The sequence below is a fragment of the Gambusia affinis genome, linkage group LG03 (genome assembly GCF_019740435.1).
Source record: "Gambusia affinis linkage group LG03, SWU_Gaff_1.0, whole genome shotgun sequence".
Taxonomy (NCBI): Eukaryota; Metazoa; Chordata; class Actinopteri; order Cyprinodontiformes; family Poeciliidae; genus Gambusia; species Gambusia affinis.
The window spans coordinates 7,976,838-7,997,250 of record NC_057870.1 but is presented as its reverse complement, the minus strand read 5'-3'; the positions used below and the strand labels follow the sequence as shown (position 1 = coordinate 7,997,250).

Sequence of the window (20,413 nt, the reverse complement as noted above, 5' to 3'; positions counted from 1 at the left end):
GATCAGGTAAAATTTCTCAAATATTAATTGATTAATTGATCTCTCCAAATTGTCCTAAGGTGTGAATGTGTGTGCGCAAGGATAAGTGTGTTAGATGATGGATGGATGAATGTTTGTTAAAAGTGTCTGACAGTAGAATATGAAACAGAGAGTCTGTGAAAAGTCCTCTGGCTCTGCTACTGTCCAGAAACAACCAATCAGAACCAAAAGACAAACTTTTGGTTCTGATTGGTTTCTAATGTGTTGAATGTGTCTCAGCCCATTCAACACATTAGACTACTAGTGTACTGCAGCTACGCAATTGGCAGAAATACAACCTAACATTATGTCATCATTATTTATTTATAGAATGATTTAGAAAACAAAATGCTGTACACGTTTGTCAAAACTATTTCGACCCATATTAGAACTTGTCCATGAGTCCATCATATTAGGACCAGAATCTGATCCTAATATGGTGGAACATAATATGACACTGGACATATAATGGTGCATTCAGTTCCATTGGTAACAGTGACATCAGCAGTGATGACATTACTCTTTGATGCATAAATGAATCTCAGGCTGTGTTTTCAGACCTGTTCCTGTTTCAGACTTATAAGTTACAGGAGCATTGTTAAAATTATTTGAAGCCACAGAATCAGCCCAGTACAGTTTCACATTCTCAGGTGAGAGACTCACTTGGTATAAAGTTAATTTTACTGGAATTACACCGAAGATAAATTAGTTTAATCAAAGCAGGTCATGAATATGTGTTCATGTACTCCATCTTAAGTCCAGAGCATACTAATTTTTTTTTACTTTTACTACTTGATGATATGCCTTTATTTAGAGCCCTCTAGGAAATGAGGAAGGGGGAGTCAGTGCAGAGCACCAGAGCTGAGCCTTTTTTCATCCAGTGTCATCAACCGAAAGAGGAAAAGGCAGGAAGAAAAGATAAAGCCGATAAATTAAAATGAGGTTGATGATTTTCATTTATTATGCAATTAATTGACTTATCGTTTATCGCAACAGGCCTATTTGAAGCCGTTTTGACCTTCTGCTCAACTTTCTCCCTGACCTCTCGTGTGTGTTCCTTAGTCTTCCAGATGCTGTTTGTTCACCAGTGAGCTCTAACAACACAAAAATGGCCCATTGTGAACACAGACAGCATAAGATGCAAAAGGCTACACTGAATTAGATTCAAAGGCGTCTTGTTAAATGGGCCAGGAGGGGAGGAGGAATACAAATACACTGAGGTCTGTGGCTATGGAGCTATCTTTTTGCAAGGCTTTATTTCTATGGTGACTCATAAGCCACATTACAAAATGAAAGCAGCGCTTCAATGAATGGAGCTAATTTGAAAAAGCCAGATTAATCATTAACTCATGTCTGTGACGTGCACATGCCATGGTATCTCAAGAAACCCGTAGCATTTATAGAGCCTCCCAACAGGACCAGACGAAAAGGCTGTAAAATGACGGCTTGAAGTTTATTTTTTATTAATAATTACACAACACAGTTTTTCCACCTCCTCCGTGAGGAAGTGCTAAAACATTCACAGGACATCGACAAAGGTAGAGATAATGTAAATTAGTCCTTATCAGCTAAAAGAACGAACAATGACGGTTGTTAAGTCGGTTAAATCTTTTTGCTTAGAAGCAGTTTACAAAAGCTCCACAGTGAGTTGGACATATTCTGATCTCCCCTGCTCGCCTTTTCAGCGTAAGGAAATGTGCCGGACACTGTTAGAGCCAGAAACACCTTATGCAAAAGGGGAAACCGAAGGCAGGCGAAGCCACACATCAGCATAAGAACAAACACAGCCACGCAATCCTTGGAGGGAACAATGTCGTCACTTTGCATGATGATTTCCCTTGCAGCGTCTTCGTCGACCCAATGTGTGTGGTGTTTCATTGCCCTCGCCCCTATTTTTTTGTGTGTGTGTGTGTGTGTGCGCTTGCATTCCATTGTTACCAAATGAGAACAAATATCCTCCTTTATAGACAAAAAAAAAAAAAAAAAAAACTCAGCCAGGCCTTCCACCGTGCTGGCTGTGTCCAGCCCTCATCCATCCATCGGCAGTGCCCTGCACCCCACGTCCTACACTGTGCCCCCCTCCCATCCACAAGCGTTGCTCTCTACCCCCAGCCGGCTCTTTGACATAATGCTGTTGTGGCTTTCCAGGCCTTTATGCTGGCTGTTGTCAGAGGCAGATTGAAGACCCTTTGTGTGTGTCAGCCCCTGTCCTGAGTGGCCTGGGAGGAACCTGCTGGGCGGCGAGCAGAGAGACAGGAATGCGCATATGAATGGACCAGTGTGTGCTGGGCACCTGCTGACAGAGCTGCGGCATGTCTCTATGAGTCGTAGTTCATCAGCGTACCCATCTTGTTCAATTACACGTGCAGCCCGGTGTTGCATTCCCTGCAGCGAGCCGGGCTGAAAGGAAGGATTGTCACCACCATTGCGACCATTTTGCTGTTTGCTATTGTTGGGGACTACCTGCCAGCTCCTCTGCTTTAGGTGTGACTGATTGTCACCTTTGCTCCTCAGCTTGGCTCACTAGGGTCTGTGAGCAACTGAAAATGTATCTGAAGGCTTCAGCGTGGAAGATCGTTGAATTTCAAACGCTCAATGAGTTTTATTTTGGAGCACCACTGCACAAACACAATGAATAAGTCACCAAAATTTCCTTTCTTTGCTCTTATGTTGTCTTTTATGGTGCTGAGAAGTGATAAGACTCCCAATGGCATAATGTAAACATGACAATCTACAAAGGTCAGTACTGCTTGCATCATGCCGGAAGAGCTTCAGGATGTCCGGGAACGACCTGAAGCGGTGACTTCAGTCGGTGCACAAAACCGCATTTACAGCGATGGATGACCTCACTGTTGCATTAAAGGTAAAGTTAACGTTTCCACACACAAATAAGCCACCGTCTTTCAGGTATCCTCCTTATTCCGACAGGCCTATGATGGCTCTTTTTTTAACTCTGTGAAGGTCTACCGCAGAGGCACTGAGGAGCAGAGGTAGGGGGTGATGAAAGGTAAAAATATGATGACGGGATGAGGAGGAAGAAAGAAAGCTTTACTGGGGTTTCCAAGGAGGAGGCGAATTTACCCACAGAGGCTGAGGTTGACTGATGGTGGGGAGTGGCGTTTGTTGGTGGTGTTTCCCCTTTTGTTTTCTTCTTCCTTACGAAGGTGGAGCAAACAAAGGATGGTTGAAGGATGGACAGGCAGGTAAGTATGGTGGGTTGACGGTGGTGAGTCCACACAGTGCAAAACAGGGGAGCAGCCAGGGGAACGGTGAGGAGACCTGCAGAAAACCTTGAGGTGAATTCTCCAACTGACTCGGAGAGCCAGGGGGCAGAACGCTGAGGGAACTTACTGAGGACTGGACAGCAAGAAAGGTAAATGAGGCCGTAGCAATCAAAGAGCAAACCAAGAAGAAGCCTAATTATAGAAATGGAACTACATTGTGCAGTTCCTCAGGGGCATCCACTCCTCTAAGGCCCAGTGCATACAATACCTGAGAAAACAAACAAATTTTTACTTGGCCTTTCATCCACTGAGTGGCCTTTCAGTCCATGTTGGTACAAGACTCGTTACACTCTGAATAACGGCATTCTCTTGCTGTTCAAACATGTTCATCTCTGGTATACTGAACACATCTTCTTCCTGAAGGGTAAGAAGGCTGGGCATTTGAGGAGTTGTTGTATGCTTCCAAATATTTATTTAATGATGAACATGAGTTAGGAGGAGTTTGCTACGCAATAGGTGGATTGCCAGTTTAATCCCCGCCACGTGTCATTGTGTCCTTGTCCAAGACATTTCACCCAACTTGCCTGCTGGTGGTGATCTGATGGTGGCAAGCTACTGAACTGTAACTTTCCACCATTAGCGTGTGAACGGGTGATTGACTGAGTGCAGCGTGAAGCGTTTGATACTTGACAGAACTCTTTCTTTCCTGATGTCTTTTGATTCTCCCTTCATGTCACCCAAAGGAAGCTGTACAGTTGAGGTGTTGCGTTAAAATACTTCCTCCATTTAACTCAGATGTGGTCAATTAACTTATCAGAAGCTCACAAAGCAAAGCTATCATCATCAGGACTTTCTTGTAAACATTCCTAATTGTTTACAGTGTGGGTAATTACCTAATTTTATTGTATCTGAATGCAGAAAAGATCTTTTTTGTTTATAGGACAGAAAGGTAAAAGCAGACATTAGGTTTCAAATTGTCTTAAGCAAACAGCGGACGCAAATAAATAACAGACTGGAAAACTTTTGAGCAACACAACAAGGGGAGCACGGTTGATTTGGAAAGCTCCTGTGGAGATTCAGGGGTGATAAATTACTGCGTGATTTCTAACAACAGTCTGCCATGAACGGCCCCAGATATCTGACTCCAAATCCTCCATTAATTGCCCTTTCAGTCATATGGAACAGCTTATGTTGTTTCTCTGGCAAAGCTTTCGAGAAGATTACATCTCCATAATCAATAAAAAAATGAAACGTAGCCATCCATTCCAGGGCACAAAGAAAGACAGAAAAAAAAAAACACATCTGGGGAAATAAACTTTCCCCTCCCAAGATGTACCCACGCTCACACAAGAGGTGCAGCATGTTGACTGTACATAATTACACCCAGGAACTTTTTCTCAATCATGCATGATGTCTGCCATGTTTTGATATCAACCAGATGTGTGGATTTCAGAATAGTTGAAGACTTGGCTTCCATCGCATGCATTTTAAAACATTTTTGCTTTGGAGAATAATATATGACAGTAACACACACACGCACGCACACACACGCATCAGTTAATTCTGTTTGTGTTTGGCTGGATCACCTGATAACTCTGACATTTCCCATAACCGCAGAGCTGTCTGCCTGGACGAGCTGATCTACGGCCTCTGGACTCATGGATCCCATCACCCACTGACCTGGAAAGCGGGCGTGTAAGATCTGCAACATCCCATCAACCAGCAGACAACACGCTTCTTTTGAAGTGGGAGCGGGGCCAAATTGGATTATAAGGCAACTCTGAAGATCAGCTCCCATATATTTGATTACACACGCCCCCATCGCCCAGAGCCTCGCCGGAGCAGGATGCAGAACGTGAAGCTGTTCTCTAACCCCCGAGTATGGCGCGCTCCATCTGCCAGCCATTTACTTGATTACTTTGGGTCTGATGGGCCCCGGCTCTGCCAGGGCTGCTAGGAAGCTTTTGTCTAGGTGGAGACAGGGGAGATAAGAACCAGGTGATGCTCTCATCTGTGAAAACCAACATTTAAATGCAAACAAAATACCTGGTTCTGGGACAGGATGGAGCTGGATTTAGTTTAACCATTTCCAGCGCTGGACATCTATAGAACATTTATTGTTGATTCTTTTGTATAAAAGTTCCATCCATCCGTCCATCCATCAGTTCCTCCATCCATCATCTATTCTTCCAGCTGTCCATCCATCCATCCATCCGTTATTCCTTCCATCAATCTATCGATCCATCAATCCAGCCAGCCATCAGTTCCTCCATATATCCGTTATTCCATCCATCCATCCATCCAATCTACCATCTATCTTTCCAACCCTCTCTCTATAAAATTTTCCATCCTTTGTGGATGGAAAATTTTAGGATGGACGGATTCATTAATCCATCCATCCATCCTTTTGTTCTTTTCATCAATCCTTCATTCAGTCCACTGTTTCGGTTTCTAGATTTAAAGCCTAAATACTACATATCTCCCAGAAATTCACAAAGAATTTGTTTTATTTTTAATTCAATTGTGCTAAAAATGATAGCAAATGATATAAGTTTACATCTTGAGAAGATAGACAGATTCCCATTAAAAAATATATATATATATATATATAAATAAAAGAAAACCATATTATATATTTATGTGTTGGTTCATATATATTTCTTTGTGTGTTCCGTTCCAAAGCCACCTCTTCTGCATAGAGATATTTGTCAGCCTCCAGAGGTCTGATGACAAGTCGTTCTCATTATCTACTCGCAGACAAGCGTACTGTATAAAACGAGACTAAAAATCCCGTTGTGCAAGCATGGCACACAGACCACCTTCTATTTCAGGGGAAAATAACATCCAGTACCGGTTTAAGTTGGACTCATTATGGTGGAAGTGGGTTCCAGGCCCAGGAAGTTTCATTGCTTTCCAAATAAAGCTTGCTAAATAGAGCAGCGATCTTAACTCCTGAAACTTCTGGAAGCCTGTCCAAGTCTTCACTTTAAGTGAAAACTCCCAGCCCATATAGGTAGACCTATTTCAAAAGGAGGGACGAAAAAAAAAAATCAATCTGTTTCGACATGAAACAAATTCAAACCAGGTCAGGAAAAATGATCAGTAACGACTGAGGCCTTCGACATTCCTGCAGTGGGTTTTCATTACCTCACTGCTCACAAATCTAAAGCATCAACTTTGATCGTGTTTCACAGAATGTTGCAGTGGGACACTTTTAGAGGATGCTGTGGGGCTGGTCTATTAGTCAGGGTGTCATGTAAAGCAGCCTCTCAACTCTGAAAGTACTTTTTCTTGGGTTTTTTTTTTGTGTCACTGAGATGAATAAAGGCCCCAGAAACCCGCTTGCCTTCACTGTCACTTGACATTCAGTGGGGATACGACCGGCTCCAGCTCCTCCGCTGTGTTGGGGGTAGGTGGGGGAAGGAACTTGTCACCGAGCATAAACAGCTCTCCTGGCAAAGATCCACCGAGCTGAAATACAGCCCCCCCCTACCCCAACCCCAACCTACCCCCTCCTGACACCCCATCTCCGTGTGCTGTGTGGCGTCAGCAGCAATGAGCTCCAGATGTGGCCTGGCACCCCTCCAGTCACGGCATGGATGTGGTTGGAAACACCACCCACCGGCGGACCCAATGAAAGTGCGCCAGGCTGCAGCGAGAAGTTTTTCTGCCGTTGGTTCCCGATCCGCGTGGGCTCCAGGGAAACGGGAGGAGAGCTTTTAAAGTTCTGCACATTCGCAGAGGGAGGAGGGAGGGCAGAGCGGTGGAGGGGGGTTAATCTGCCTCCTGTAGATGCATGTGTTACATATTTAACATGGTTTGACATGTTAGACATGCCAGACAACAGCTAAAAGTATTTCCATCTGTTTTAGCTGAGCAGGATTTTCTTTTTTTTTTGTTTTTTAACTGAGTTTTATTCAGATCTAGGAAAAATACATTATTCATGTTGTTTATAACTCTGAAAACTCTACTAAAATTAAATAGTTGGATGATTTAGGAACCAATCGATCCTTTTGAGAGCTAGATTGTATTTTGTAGAAGCAGTATGCCTGAGCGATGGTGTCCGTCTTACCGTCATAGCTGTTGCGCTCATGTTGTTTTCGCTATTAAGTTTTCCAGTGGTGTGAAGGAAAAACTGAGTAAGCTCGCTCTTGTTAGCTGCCATGAAATTTACACACCAAAGCCAAACACTGTGATCTTCCATTAGGCAACAGCTCCCCCTGCTGTCTGAGATTAGAACCAATCACCCACATCCTGAACAGCCAAACCAATATGGAGCAGTCTTTACTGTAATCGGGTTTATCGGTGCTGATAGAGTTTCACATGTTGGGCCTTTAATGTTTCTATTTTTCTTATTATCCATGTTGGAATAACTGTCATTATTGTTGTTTTTGTGTGCAGCACTTTGAACAAAGGCGGTTGCTCTTGAATGTGCTACGTAAATAAATTAGATTTGATCCACTTTTAACATTCTAAAACTTTAACTTTCAGAGGGTTTTTGACCCTCTAGTTCGAGCAAACTTCACAGAAGCGGAACCAAGCTTATCCAGAAAATTAACTCATTGACTGAATTCAAAATGAGGTTTCGAAATGTTTTCACGTTTTGTTGAAGTTTGAGAAGTACAGACGATACAAAAGCGATGAAATAAAGATCAAAGACTGGAACAATGCCAGAGGTTAAAATTGTTATTCCACGTTTACCGACTCTGCCAGAGTTCCCACACTCGGTCTTCATCATCATGTATGGTTTTCATCTTGTGACGTGTGTTGCGTGTGTGCGTGTGTGCGTGTGTGTGTGTGTGTGTGGGTGTGTGTGTGTGTGTGTGTGAGACGTTAGCATCTCCATCCATTATGACCGGGGTGGTTTGAGGATCTCCTGCAGATCTCCCTGCTGTGTCAGCTGGTAGGGCAGCTGGAGCTTCTTGTTCCCCTGGCTGCAGAGTGCAGGGCAACGCTCGAGAAGCAGCTGGCACACTTTAGCGTGGCCCTGTTCTGCAGCCTACTCGAGCATCAAGCAGAGAAATAAGCACAAACATTGACAAAACATCAAAAAGATGTTTTCTGTGGAATGGTAGCGCCGGTAATTGTTGTGTACCTTGTGCAAAGGATTCGCACCATCGTCATCACAGACGGCGGGATCTGCACCGCTTTGCAGAAGGAGCCGAACCACGTCCGGATGACCGCAGTACGCTGCTCGGTGGAGAGGGGTGGCCCCGCCCGGAGTCTGAGGGGACGGACATGCGCCGCTCTCGAGGAGAAACGTGCACACGGCAAGATGTCCGCTACGGCTCCCGTAGTGCTGAGGCAAAGAGCAGAAATTAGGATTTGATTGTGCATGTTTGATCAGGCACAGCACACAGTTGAGATAAAAGAAGCCTGTAAAGCTTATACAGGCATCTAATAGTCAAAGGTTAAAGAAAACCCATTTAAAAACTGGATTAGGGCCATTATGTAAAAAACAAAACAAAACACACACACACACACACACACACACACACACACAAAAGAAAAACACAAAACTAGAGATAACTTCATGTTTGGTTAATACTATGCCAAGTTTTAAGACGATTACTAAAACACATTACAATTCACAATAGATTTCTAACACGTCATGCATCTCAGAGCTTTCTAAGTACATCCCTAACAAAGGATGGGGCCTAAAATGGTTCCTTTTAGAAGTACTCTGTCAATTTCTTGAGAGAAAGACATAAAGTTACCAGTTACAACACAGGTTTCACACCTGATTCAAAAAGGACATCCTGACCCAGGAAATTCAGGCTCCGAAATATTTTACTTAAACATTTAGTGTTTTAATCTTCCTGACGAATAAGGCAATATAATTAAAGATCCCATTTTCATATTACTGTCAGCTGAGGGGATACGTATTCACACTGCTGAGCTGGGTGGATGAAAACGGGCTTCAGATCGTAGCGTTGCTCTGTAATCTAAAAAAGCTGTAGATGTCGACTGGGCCGCATCTCTAAATCAAACTAGAACAATGAATTCATGAGAGGTCTGTTGATGATGTGATGTGATCACCTGTATCAAATTGCTTATGATCTAAAAAATAATCTTCCCCAGAGCTTATAAAGTAGTCCCCAATAGAAAGAACCTTCTTCAACAAGTCGCTGGCTCTGATGCTGCTACACCAACAGATGATGCCCATGAAAGTAGCAGATTCTCTAAAGAGGTTCTGCTAAAAACCAGCCCATAAGGAATGCAAGTAGTGCCTCTGAATAATATAAAAATTGTTCCCAGATAACCTTCCCCAGTACTCCAGACAGAACTGAATTGATCAAATCTAGATTTGTTTGTCAAGACTACCACATATTAGGACTAACCGATTTTTACAAACATAATTAGAAGATGAGTAACATTACAGAAAGGCTGGACAAATATAGCAGAAATATGTTATTTTCCTGAATGAAGGCCTTTTAAATGTCGTTTTAAAAATAATACCCTAACCACGACCCCAAGTCCCAGATGGGCAAGGATCATATCCTAAACTAATACGGCCAGATAGCGACTTGAAGAGGAGAGGCAAAAGCAAATGAGAGGTAAACATCTTCCAAATGGACTCACCAGAGCTGTGTACCCAGCTGAATCTTTCATGTTCGGGTCAGTCCCCTTCTGAACAAGGAGCCTGACTCTCTGCAGGTCTCCATCCAGGGCAGCTGACCAGATACCTGCAGAAAGAAGTGGCACACAACACTGTACCCTGGTGGCAACGACTAACACAGGCCGGAAAATAACACGCGAAAGATAGTTTTGTTTGAAAAACTAAAACTGTCCAATAATCTAACACCACTGGTTTGACAAATGAATGCAAACCTCTTTCAAAATCCATTTCATCCAGAGTCTGATGAACACTGGGGGAGGAGACGGGATGGGAGCAACATGAACAGTGGTGCTTGTCAGACATGGCTGTAACTGGAAGGACAGCTGACAAACAGCGGAGTTTAAACCCCAATTTTGGAACCGCAGAAAGGCACAACACTTATGAAAACAGACATGCTTGTAGTCCAAAACTTCATGTCTTACCGCATAACAACACATTCACCACTGACAGGAGAAGTTTTGTGATATTAAGATGTCATTTCCAAAAACAATAGTATGCAGAAAACTGTACTATCAGCGTAACCTGCAGCTGTTTTCAAATAAACGAAATGTATGAGTTCAGGATGGATAGATGCTAACGCTAAACTGAAAGGTGCGCTCCATTTGTAAGCCGGGGAGGGAACCGGTGCACTGGGTAGGCACCTTTCAAACGAACTGACATGCATTTTTTGGACCCTTGGAGAGACGTAGAATACCCAGAAAGAACCCAGCAGGAAAAGCGCGAACATGCAAACTTCGTGCTGAAAGATATCCGTAAATATCAGGAATACATTTTCAGCATGATCCTGAAAGGTAAAAATGACATCTTAAATGTATAAACATTTATATTGGAATGTGTTTTAAAATGTAATGTGTAGTAAGAAAAAGCATATTTCAACTCGTGTCTATCTATCTATCTATCTATCTATCTATCTATCTATCTATCTATCTATCTATCTATCTATCTATCTATCTATCTATCTATCTATCTATCTATCTATCTATCTATCCATCCATCCATCCATCCATCCATCCATCCATCCATCCATCCATCCATCCATCCATCCATCCATCCATCTATCTCAAACTCCGTCAACGCCAACTCGTCATCAATCTGCGCTGATTCCCCACCGGCTGACTGTTAAGGCATAGGCCCTGTCTGACGCACATAACGTCCTTACGTAGAGGGCCCTCGGCCAATAGCAGAGTGTCGTATGAAAAGTATACTTCAGGTGCAGTCTACTTTTTAGTATTGTCTAACTATAGGTCTACAAAACTAATACCCAGAGAAAAATAAATTAGCTCTTAGTAATAAAGTTACCAAATAGGGTTTAAAGTAAATGCTAATAATAATTCTACTCTTTAAAAAACAGCCTATGTTAACCATCGTGCTGGTACTTTAACGACGTGTTTTAACAATGTAGCTTCAGACAAACAAGTTTTTTTATATTAACACTGTACCAGTTTTACCAAAAGTACAACTGAGAGTATCTCACAATTGCTTTACAAGTCTCTAAGGTGCCTTTACTACTAATGATGATGAATAGAAATACATCGAAGCAGATTTTTCCCGGAGTTTTTGAAAGCATCTTTTTTCTTGCATTATTGTCTAATGTAGCTAGTTGTCCAGCTTTATCTAGATAACTGGTAGGTAGCTGGCTGAAAAACAAAGCCCTGTTTGTTATTCGGACTTATATGAAGTCACTTAGGACCAAAGCGCACAGAGAATGAGAAGAGTTACTCTGTTTGTTAACGGGACGTCTAAAAATGGCAAGGTGGGTAAAAAGTCAGACTGAGTCTGTGTGGGAGCCTGGGCCGCAAAATGACTGCTTTCTCCCCACACCGAGCTACAGAAGGTGTATCATAATGGGAAAACTGTCACTATTTTGGGATATTACGCAGTTACATAGAGTAAAAACCGATGTTAGCTGTTGGTTCGCTTAATGTGGCCCATTTTCTGGCTTTATAACAAACCACACTTTTATTTTCGACGTCAACTCCTTTCTTTACAGGTTGTAGCAGTTTACGGGACCTTGTCTGATCTACTGTCAGTAGCGAGCAATAAGCTGGGAATCAAAGCTTCCTGTTTATACAATGGGAAGGGTGGTCTCATAGATGACATTGCCCTAATACGGTAAACCCATTCATTCCGCAGCAATTGTGCCATGGTGGATTCATTCTCAGATTGTGTCCTAAACGTGTTTTTATATGTGTGTCTGTCATCAGGGATGATGACGTACTGTATGTGTCAGAGGGAGATCCATTTATTGGTGAGCGCAGACTCTTCCCGTATATGCTGCCAGTCTGTGTGGACTTGTGTAAAACATCTGTTTTGTCATTGGTAGACCCACAGAGTGAAGTCAGGGTCACATCTGACCAGCACGGAGCACACACGGACTGGCTGACCCTGAATATCGGTGGTCGCCTCTTTACCACCACAAGGTGCCTGTGGTTTAAATCAGCAATTAGTTGATGTCACAATATGCAGTGCCTCTTAAAAGTATTTGTGCAGTAAATTTGTTGAAAGAAAGTAGGGCTGAGACGATTAATCTTGACGAGTCGAACAGACTCCAAAAAAAGCCATTTGCTGAAAAAAGCCCAACATATTCAGATCAGTAATTAAGCCAAAACTGTACAAAATATGTATACATTTTGTATTTAATGTGAAATGTTTAACGAAGATGAAGATGGAAGATGAAATGCTTATGTCTGTGAATATGTGGCATAGTTTTAGCTTTGCCCTGTTCAAGTTCACTAAAATGCTATTTTTGTTGCATTTTACTAGGCAAAAAAACAAATTGAATCATTTAATGTAATGTTGTATAAAAAAAGGCTGAAACCATCAGAAGTCATGTTTGCAGTTTGTTTCAACATTGTAAATATGTAGAGAGGCGGGTGAAACTGTAATATTTTGCTACAAAAGTATCAAAAGATTATTGGATATGAATCATTTTTGTCAAGCACTGCACTGTATGCCAGTTTTGCTTTCGTTTTAACTCTCTCTGACTTGTGTTCAGGAGTACTTTGGTCAGCAAAGAGCCAGAGAGCATGCTCGCTCACATGTTCCGTGAAAAAGGTACCGCTTGATATCCCCACCAGAAACTGTAATTCTGAGGTGAGTCTCTTGTAAGTAAGGGGTATTATTCTCTGCAGATGTGTGGGGAAACAAACAGGACAAGTATGGGGCGTACCTGATCGACCGCAGCCCTGAATACTTTGAACCGATTCTGAACTATTTGAGACACGGTCAGCTCATTGTCAATGAAGGAATAAATATACGAGGTGAGCTTTCTCGATTTTCCTCCACCACCTAGTCATTTTGTTGCCTACAGCACACAGTCCAGTGCCATGACGAGTCATACGTTGTTTTCCAGGAGTCTTGGAGGAGGCTCGGTTCTTTGGAATTGAGCAACTGGCTGAACAGCTGGAAGTTGTAATCAAGGTATTGTGAAATGCACATTTGAATAACGTAATCACCTCCCTTTGATTTTATTTTATTTTTTTCCCCTCCACTTACCAGTTTTTACCATTTAAACAGAACTCACAGCCACCCGAGGATCACTCTCCCATTTCCCGAAAGGAGTTTGTTCGTTTTCTCCTGGCGACCTCCACCAAGTCGGAGCTCCGCTGTCAGGTGGCGCTAACTGAAGAGGTTTCGTCTCTCGCTCGCTATCCAAAAAGAGCATTCAGCCAACGTCGCTCTTGTGTTTTGTAGGGCCTTAACTTCAGTGGTGCCGATCTGTCCCGACTTGATCTTCGCTACATCAACTTCAAGATGGCTAACCTCAGCCGCTGCAATCTGACGCACGCTAATCTGTGCTGCTCCAATCTGGAGCGGGCCGACCTCTCTGGAGCCAACATGGATGTAAGTGGGTTTTTTTCTTTTTTGTTCTTCCATAACTTTTTACAGTTGATTTTGACAAAATATGTGCTTTTAACTTTGTTGTTGTTTTTTTAAAGGGCGCTAATCTGCAAGGAGTCAAAATGCTCTGCTGCAACGCCGAAGGAGCTTCTCTAAAAGGGTGCAACTTTGAAGACCCGTCTGGATTGAAGGCCAATCTTGAAGGCAAGCTCTCCGCAGGTGTTCACCGAAAGACTCAAATACATTTGTCCACGTCTGTCATCTCATGTCGACTCCTTCTGATTTCACGTCCAGGTGCGAATCTGAAAGGAGTCGACATGGAAGGAAGCCAAATGACCGGCGTCAACCTGCGTGTGGCCACCCTGAAAAACGCAAAGCTCAAGAACTGCAACCTGCGGGGGGCCACTTTAGCAGGGACGGATCTGGAGGTAGAGTAAAGGATTATCTGTTAAAACCAGCCACAGGAGCTGAGTCAGAGGGCAAGCTTTGAGATTACCTTTTTTTCTTTCCAAAAGGTCGAAAATAATCAAGTCAGATTAAAATATAACTCATCTACAGGCCACCTTTAACACGTTACGCACAGTATGGGGGGGAAGAAGGCTTTATCATTGAAAATGAAAAAACAACTACAAAATACAAGTTAAAATATTGAAATACTATACAAATAATACAGTGAAACAATTTTAAAGAAAAAGTTTATGCGTGTTTAGGTTTGCACAGTATTGAATACAAATAATGAAAGTTTCCTCCATAAAATTAATTCATCCAGACCAAATATAAATGTCCATCCATCCATTTTCTGTTCACCCTTGTCCCTAATGGGGTCGGGAGGGTTGCTGGTGTCAGTGTTCCAGCTACAGTTTTCTGAAGTTTGTTCCAGATTCATAGATGCTAAATGCTGCCAGTCTGTTTGGTTCAACACAGAGACAGACAGGACAAACAACACACTCACACACAGACCTCAGAGTTCTGGGAGAATTTAGAGAAACCAATTAACCTGACAGACATGTTTTTATAAAGCCGGAGAACCGGAGAGAACCCACCATGCACAGGAGCCAGCAGAGACTCCATGCAGAAACTGGTGAATCGAACCCAGGACCTTCTTGCTGCAAGGCAATAGCTCTACCAACTGCGCCACTGTGCAGCCCCAAGTATATTTACATGGGCAAAAATTAGAACATGTAGTATGAAATTGTGAAGGATGCAGTTGATTTATCTGTCTGGTGTTATGGTTTCACTATAGATTTTAGAAGTAGAAACACAAGTTAAATATTAATTTTTTATTTAAAGTTGTCAGGATAACAGTATATAAGGTACAGAAACATAAAAAAAAATAAAAATCCAGCTCAGATTTGCCTTCATCAAATCAGATGTGCGTCGAGAGATAATGTACTTAGAAGAAAGTATCTGGAAATGTTTTTAAGATCATCCCTAGTTTTACCTGTCAGCACAGACATTTTTTCATAAGAAGAAAACAAATGGGTATCATGAGCAACAAATTATAGCAAACAGCAGCAGAAATAAATGTGACCCCAGAATAGATCCCTGTGGGACCTCACATAGTCGCAAATGTGTCTTGACAAATTCTTGTTAATTGATAACATAATTATAAAGTAATTTGTAAGTTCTTTCAGAAAAGACAAACAAGTTTATGAGGTAAAATACTGTGAACCACTGTGTCAAAAGCTTGAGATCAATCTTGAAAGAAAATCCTAAAGCATCGTCATCACAACTTGATGCATTCCTGACTTTATCAGCCGACACAAGCGCATCAGTTTCCACAATATTTTATCTGTTTTGGGTTAATAATAGACTGGGAGAGACTTCTGAAAAGTAGGAAGGTTAAAAAGCCATAAAAAATAACTAATACAGCTTTATTACGAGCATTAAAAATCTCCCAAATACACCTTCACACGGTAACATTGGAGATTAATTGCTCTTTCCATAGACACGTGGTTTACATCTGTAGCTATGCAGGTTAATATTAGTTTAATTAGTTTATGGCAGTTGGTGTGTGTGATATTTGACTTTTTAATTATCTGCTGATGCTCTGTTATTATATAAATTGGGGCTGTGTTTTTTTTTTTTGGTTGTTGTTGTTGTTTTACATTTAGCCAATCTAAAATAACACAATTTTTCTAGTCTTGATTTCATGGTTGAATAATGTTTTGATTGAGCTTCTTCAGGCGTGTGAGTTTGTTTCCCAGCCTAAGAGGTAACACGGAGAAGGAAGTAACACCTGTTAGATTGTGTTCTGATCTGCTCGGTATTTTAACCCCTCGCCTCTCCTTTGTGTTTCACTCTTTCTCGACGCAGAACTGCGACTTGTCCGGCTGCGATCTGCAGGAAGCCAACCTGAGGGGCTCCAACGTGAAGGGGGCCATTTTTGAGGAGATGCTGACCCCTCTGCACATGTCGCAGAGCGTCAGATAACTCGCCCGCAGAACCAAGTTCTCTCTCTCTCCCTCTCCATGTCGTTTCTCTCCCCGTGTGTCATACAGCACATTCCTCCTGGCCGAATCTGGCTTTGCCTGTCCTCCGCCGCGGGTAAACGGCACCCGCGGCTCCCTGGCGTTCCGACAATATTAGACTAGCTTTAAATACCTTGCACTATGAGAAGTTCCCAGGGTTGACGGCGTGTGTTTCCTCAACATCCTGCTGCATCTATCACCAAAACTTAAGTAGTCTTCCTCGCGTCGTGTGCGGACACAGTCCAGTGATTCTGCTTGCTGTTACGTGTGTGATTTTTATTTATCCCGTTCCACTTGGCGTGTTACTAGGAGTTCAAGTCAGATTGCATGCGAGCAGAAAAAAAAGCTGAGCTTCACCGAATGCTGCTGTAGCAACAACAGAAGGGGCTGCTACGCCAATTACTGTGTCCGTGCGCAAAGGATGTCTCCTTGAAATACTAAACTTTACGTTGCTGGATTATCAAGCCAAAGCCATACGGTGCAGCAGGCTTTAGCCTAAGAGGCTGAAACCGCTGTTAGTGCGCCGCAAAACTATGCTACAGCTTGAATATGCAATGCGCCGTGTAGAGCTGTAACGTTTCTCGTTGTTGGTGTTTGTTTGTTTTAGTGCTCTGTGAATCTACCTCCTCTACCATTTCTGTGTGTAAGCCTCCCACAGCTTTGCATGCTCGTGAGTGTTGCATGGTTTGTCGAATCGTCGACGTGTGTTTGGATTCTAGTGCTCCGTATCCTCCATTTAATCCTACTGCCTAATCACGCTTTGAACCTGTTTTGCACATGTTACCTTGTTACCTTCTCGCCAAACGTCTCGTCGTATAACAATGACGTAAACGTAGAACAAATCCAGTGCTTCCAAAGCTTCGCGGGGGGCAGCCGGGATGTCGTGCTCTTTGTTTCGTGAGACTCCTCGCCTCGCTTCCAGGTGGTCCGGTGTCCGTTATGCACATACGAAGACCCCCACCTTCACCTCCTGCGTTTGTTGGAAGACTGGTGGAGTTTCTCCGGCTGCAGCGCCGAGCTGCTCTGATGCAATACTACAAGCGTTCACACGGCCAGACCGTAGGTACCCCAGCCTCTCAGAATGAATAATGAAGGCAATCATGTTGTGTATTTATACTTGAGAGGTCAAGTCAGCGGTTATTTATTTTTAATACATCTCATCGAATGCAACGTAGGCCAGATTTGGGTGTTGGATTGTAGTTATCTCCTTTCATTGCACTCAGCCATGGGAATATTTCCATGAACGATTGTTGGAAATAAACTGCTATAAAGAAGAAATTGTGCTTGTTTTCTGTTATTGGGTCATGTGGTTTTAGTCATTGACTAATTCATAAGTAATTGTAAGAAGGATCTAGGTACCCTTAAATCAATTTTAAAACAATACCTTATTAATCCCAAAGGGAAATTAAATTTTGCTGTAACTTGTCCAAGAATTGTGGGTAGATTCTGATAGCTGTGAGCAGGAAGGATCTCCTGTAGCAGTCTGCATTACAGCAGCCCTGAATAAGCCTCTGAATTTGACTGAAGTATTCATACCCTTCGAATTTTATTTTTCACATTATAAACTTCACTCTTTTCTTTTTTTTCCATTTCAACTTCTACAAGTAAAAATAAAACAGCTAACGCATCCCTTATTCTGATACCTCTAAATAAAGTCTAACACTGTTAGCAAATATCAGCACAGAGTTTATAAGTGGTTTGAATATTGTGACTGAACTAATAAAACATTCTGAAAGATTTCTACTTTACAGTATAAAGTATTTGCATTCCCCGAAGTCTTTCCCATTCTGTCTTAGAGACCAGCACACAATTATCATTTATCAGCAAAGAAGCAGCTAAGTTCGCATCTCTGATGGCAAAATCTGTTAGTAGGGTGACTACTGAATGTACACACCGCAAATCTGGTCACTATGGAGAAGTGTCCAAAAGAAAACGAATGGATTATTATCGTGTTGCACAAGTCATGCAGGCGGGAACATGAGGAAGATGAGGAACATGAGGAAGAAGGTCAAGTTAAGCCTGACGTACTGACCCAGAGGGGCTCAAATGCACAACTCATCTTCTTGGATATTTACTGTAGGCAGTTTTATCAAATTGGAATTTAGAAAAAAGAAAAAATATTTAATAAAAATTCAATAGAGTTTGCTGCTACAACAACAAAATGAAAAATGGTTGAAGAAAGACGTAATACTTTAGCGAATCCTTGGACCAAGGAAAGTGCTTCCCGTTTGTGGAACACTTTGCAACTCGCTATTTTTATTGCAAAAAATCAATAAATAAATAAATGAAACACTTTGTGTAATCTGTTGAACGGCTCTGCGGGCTGCCAGTGGTACCTGGTGTTGCTTAATCCCACTTTGCAGCCTCCCTGTAGTGAAGTGATGGCAGCAATAAAGCAGAAGATCCTTATATAAAGCCCAGTGTGCAGCTTTCTTTCAACAGGGCGTGTTGGAGGAGCTCCTCGATTTCTGGACAAAAGGTAGCGTCCTTACAGCGGCGAGAGGTGCGACCAAATAGGGAAAAGTTAAAAGAAAAGATTGCATAGAGTACAAAAGTGTTATTATTTCTCTCTGTGTCAGAATGGCTGTCGAAACGCTGACTCTGTGGCTCCTCCTGGTGGGGACGGTGCTGTCGCTGGGCAGCGGTCAGCACTGGTCATTCGGGCTGAGCCCAGGCGGAAAGAGGGAACTGGATGGCTTCCCAAACACGCTGGACAGCGTAAGCACCTGAGCACTTCTCCTAAACTTTGACTCCTAGTCATTTTTGTTGATGTTCTCCTTGCATTTTCTCTCCTGTAACAGATTTATGAAGGTTTTGCACACATGGCTGCGCCTTGCAACGTTCTGGGCTGTGCAGAGGAGTCACTGCCTGCCAAAATCTACAGAATGAAAGGACTTCTCGTGAGATGTGGACTCCTGTGTCCTTGTGTTTTTCACAAATTTTTCAGATCTGAGCTCTGTTAGTAATATTTTTCTCTTCTTTCAGGGGAGCGTGTCTGAGAGGGAACACGGACACCAGCCATTCGAAAAATGATGTCTGGTGTGTTTTTATGTGTTTAATTCAGACGACATTAGTTGCTGCATAGCTTGGCATCAGGTTCACAACTTCTGAATAAAAATTGCTCAATCTTTTTGCTTCACTTTGTTACTGTCTTGGGGGTTTTGGTTTTTGCAACAACAACAACAACAACAACAACAACAACAACAACAACAACAACAACAACAAAAAAAAGCAAAACACTTTTCTTCTTTCTTTTCCTTTTACCGTTGCTTAAACTCTTTGAAGCGTGGTCCTCAGTAATGGAAAAACAAGATTCTTCATCATTCAGGCTGCAAAAGCTCATAGCACAGCAGATGACAGACATACGTTTTGAAATGAATAGGGATCCAAATTCACCTGGGCTTTCTCGTCGTGAGATTTGGATTTGAAAAAGAAAAAAGAAATTTCCGAGAAGTTCATCCTCCTGAAAAGTAAGCTTTGTTATTAAACTGAGATGCAGAGAAGTAACCATTCAAACTTTAAACCAAAATATCAGGGCTTGTTTTTCCCCAGGGTGAGACCAACTCGGTGTTGTAGATCGGGGTTGATCTGCAACATTTCCAGTTTTTTGAAATTTGCCTAAAGTTTTGCCACAGTGTCTTGTGTGATGCTCATTCTACAAAGTTTTGTGCAACCATGCGACTCCTTCCCTATTCAGCCATCAGTATAATTACAATTATTTGCTCGTTTGTCAAACGCATCTTCTCCAATATCTGAAATACAAAAGAAATATTAATTTTACATTCTCCCATGTATAGAAACTTATGGCCCACCCTGTATTTACACTCCTTGAACATATCCAAGATGTGACGACCACAAACTTCAATGTTTTTGACTAGAATTTTATTTGACTACTCAACACAAAACGACTTTATCATAGCCATGGCTGCATGTTTAGGTGAACTGCTTCCTCAAATCTTTTGCAACCTGTTGACAGGTTTCCTTCTAGTTTTGCCCTGTGTTTAGCTCCATACATATTCCCACCCTGTCCCTGCTGAACAGAAGCGTCAGGGGACACCATGTAGATGTTTCACCATGTGGGTGACATGTTTAGGGTGATGTCCGGTGTTTGTTTTCAAGCGTACATATCCCTGTTTGAAATTACATTCATAGCCCCCTACACGGCTATAACCACTGCCAACATTGAGCGATGCATCACTATTAGATGTCCAGTTGGTAGATCGTTCCTCCTGAGTTGTAGA

At 42.3% G+C, this 20,413-nt stretch overlaps 3 protein-coding genes across 8 annotated transcripts; 2 read left to right on the top strand and 1 right to left on the bottom strand.

The window, feature by feature from the left end:
* Positions 1 to 1,922: 1,922 nt before the first annotated feature.
* Positions 1,923 to 10,942, bottom strand: ankrd39 (ankyrin repeat domain 39). Of its 3 annotated transcripts, none has more exons than XM_044111617.1 (5): positions 10,284 to 10,537; positions 10,074 to 10,111; positions 9,825 to 9,928; positions 8,338 to 8,541; positions 1,923 to 8,241 (listed from the first exon to the last, which is right to left on the bottom strand). In XM_044111617.1, the coding sequence occupies exons 1-5, from the start codon at positions 10,286 to 10,288 to the stop codon at positions 8,092 to 8,094; spliced, it is 501 nt and encodes a 166-aa protein (XP_043967552.1). In that variant the 5' UTR covers positions 10,289 to 10,537; the 3' UTR covers positions 1,923 to 8,091. The 3 variants fall into 3 exon arrangements, with proteins under 3 accessions (XP_043967552.1, XP_043967551.1, XP_043967550.1); XM_044111616.1 differs by having other exon boundaries at positions 10,074 to 10,184; positions 10,284 to 10,536; XM_044111615.1 differs by having other exon boundaries at positions 10,074 to 10,942.
* Positions 10,943 to 11,131: 189 nt separating this feature from the next.
* kctd9a (potassium channel tetramerization domain containing 9a) lies at positions 11,132 to 17,452 on the top strand. Of its 2 annotated transcripts, none has more exons than XM_044111613.1 (12): positions 11,132 to 11,614; positions 11,852 to 11,973; positions 12,066 to 12,109; positions 12,185 to 12,281; positions 12,857 to 12,915; positions 12,993 to 13,121; positions 13,214 to 13,281; positions 13,360 to 13,473; positions 13,555 to 13,704; positions 13,800 to 13,905; positions 13,996 to 14,129; positions 16,018 to 17,452. In XM_044111613.1, exons 1-12 carry the CDS (start codon positions 11,567 to 11,569, stop codon positions 16,132 to 16,134), a joined length of 1,188 nt encoding a protein of 395 aa, XP_043967548.1. In that variant the 5' UTR covers positions 11,132 to 11,566; the 3' UTR covers positions 16,135 to 17,452. The 2 variants fall into 2 exon arrangements, with proteins under 2 accessions (XP_043967548.1, XP_043967549.1); XM_044111614.1 differs by having other exon boundaries at positions 11,136 to 11,614; positions 13,378 to 13,473.
* Positions 17,453 to 18,526: 1,074 nt separating this feature from the next.
* LOC122828076 (progonadoliberin-1-like) lies at positions 18,527 to 19,289 on the top strand. Of its 3 annotated transcripts, none has more exons than XM_044111318.1 (4): positions 18,527 to 18,675; positions 18,752 to 18,890; positions 18,974 to 19,072; positions 19,158 to 19,262. In XM_044111318.1, exons 2-4 carry the CDS (start codon positions 18,753 to 18,755, stop codon positions 19,203 to 19,205), a joined length of 285 nt encoding a protein of 94 aa, XP_043967253.1. In that variant the 5' UTR covers positions 18,527 to 18,675; position 18,752; the 3' UTR covers positions 19,206 to 19,262. The 3 variants fall into 3 exon arrangements, with proteins under 3 accessions (XP_043967253.1, XP_043967252.1, XP_043967251.1); XM_044111316.1 differs by having other exon boundaries at positions 18,559 to 18,651; positions 19,158 to 19,289; XM_044111317.1 differs by having other exon boundaries at positions 18,527 to 18,890.
* Positions 19,290 to 20,413: the final 1,124 nt, after the last annotated feature.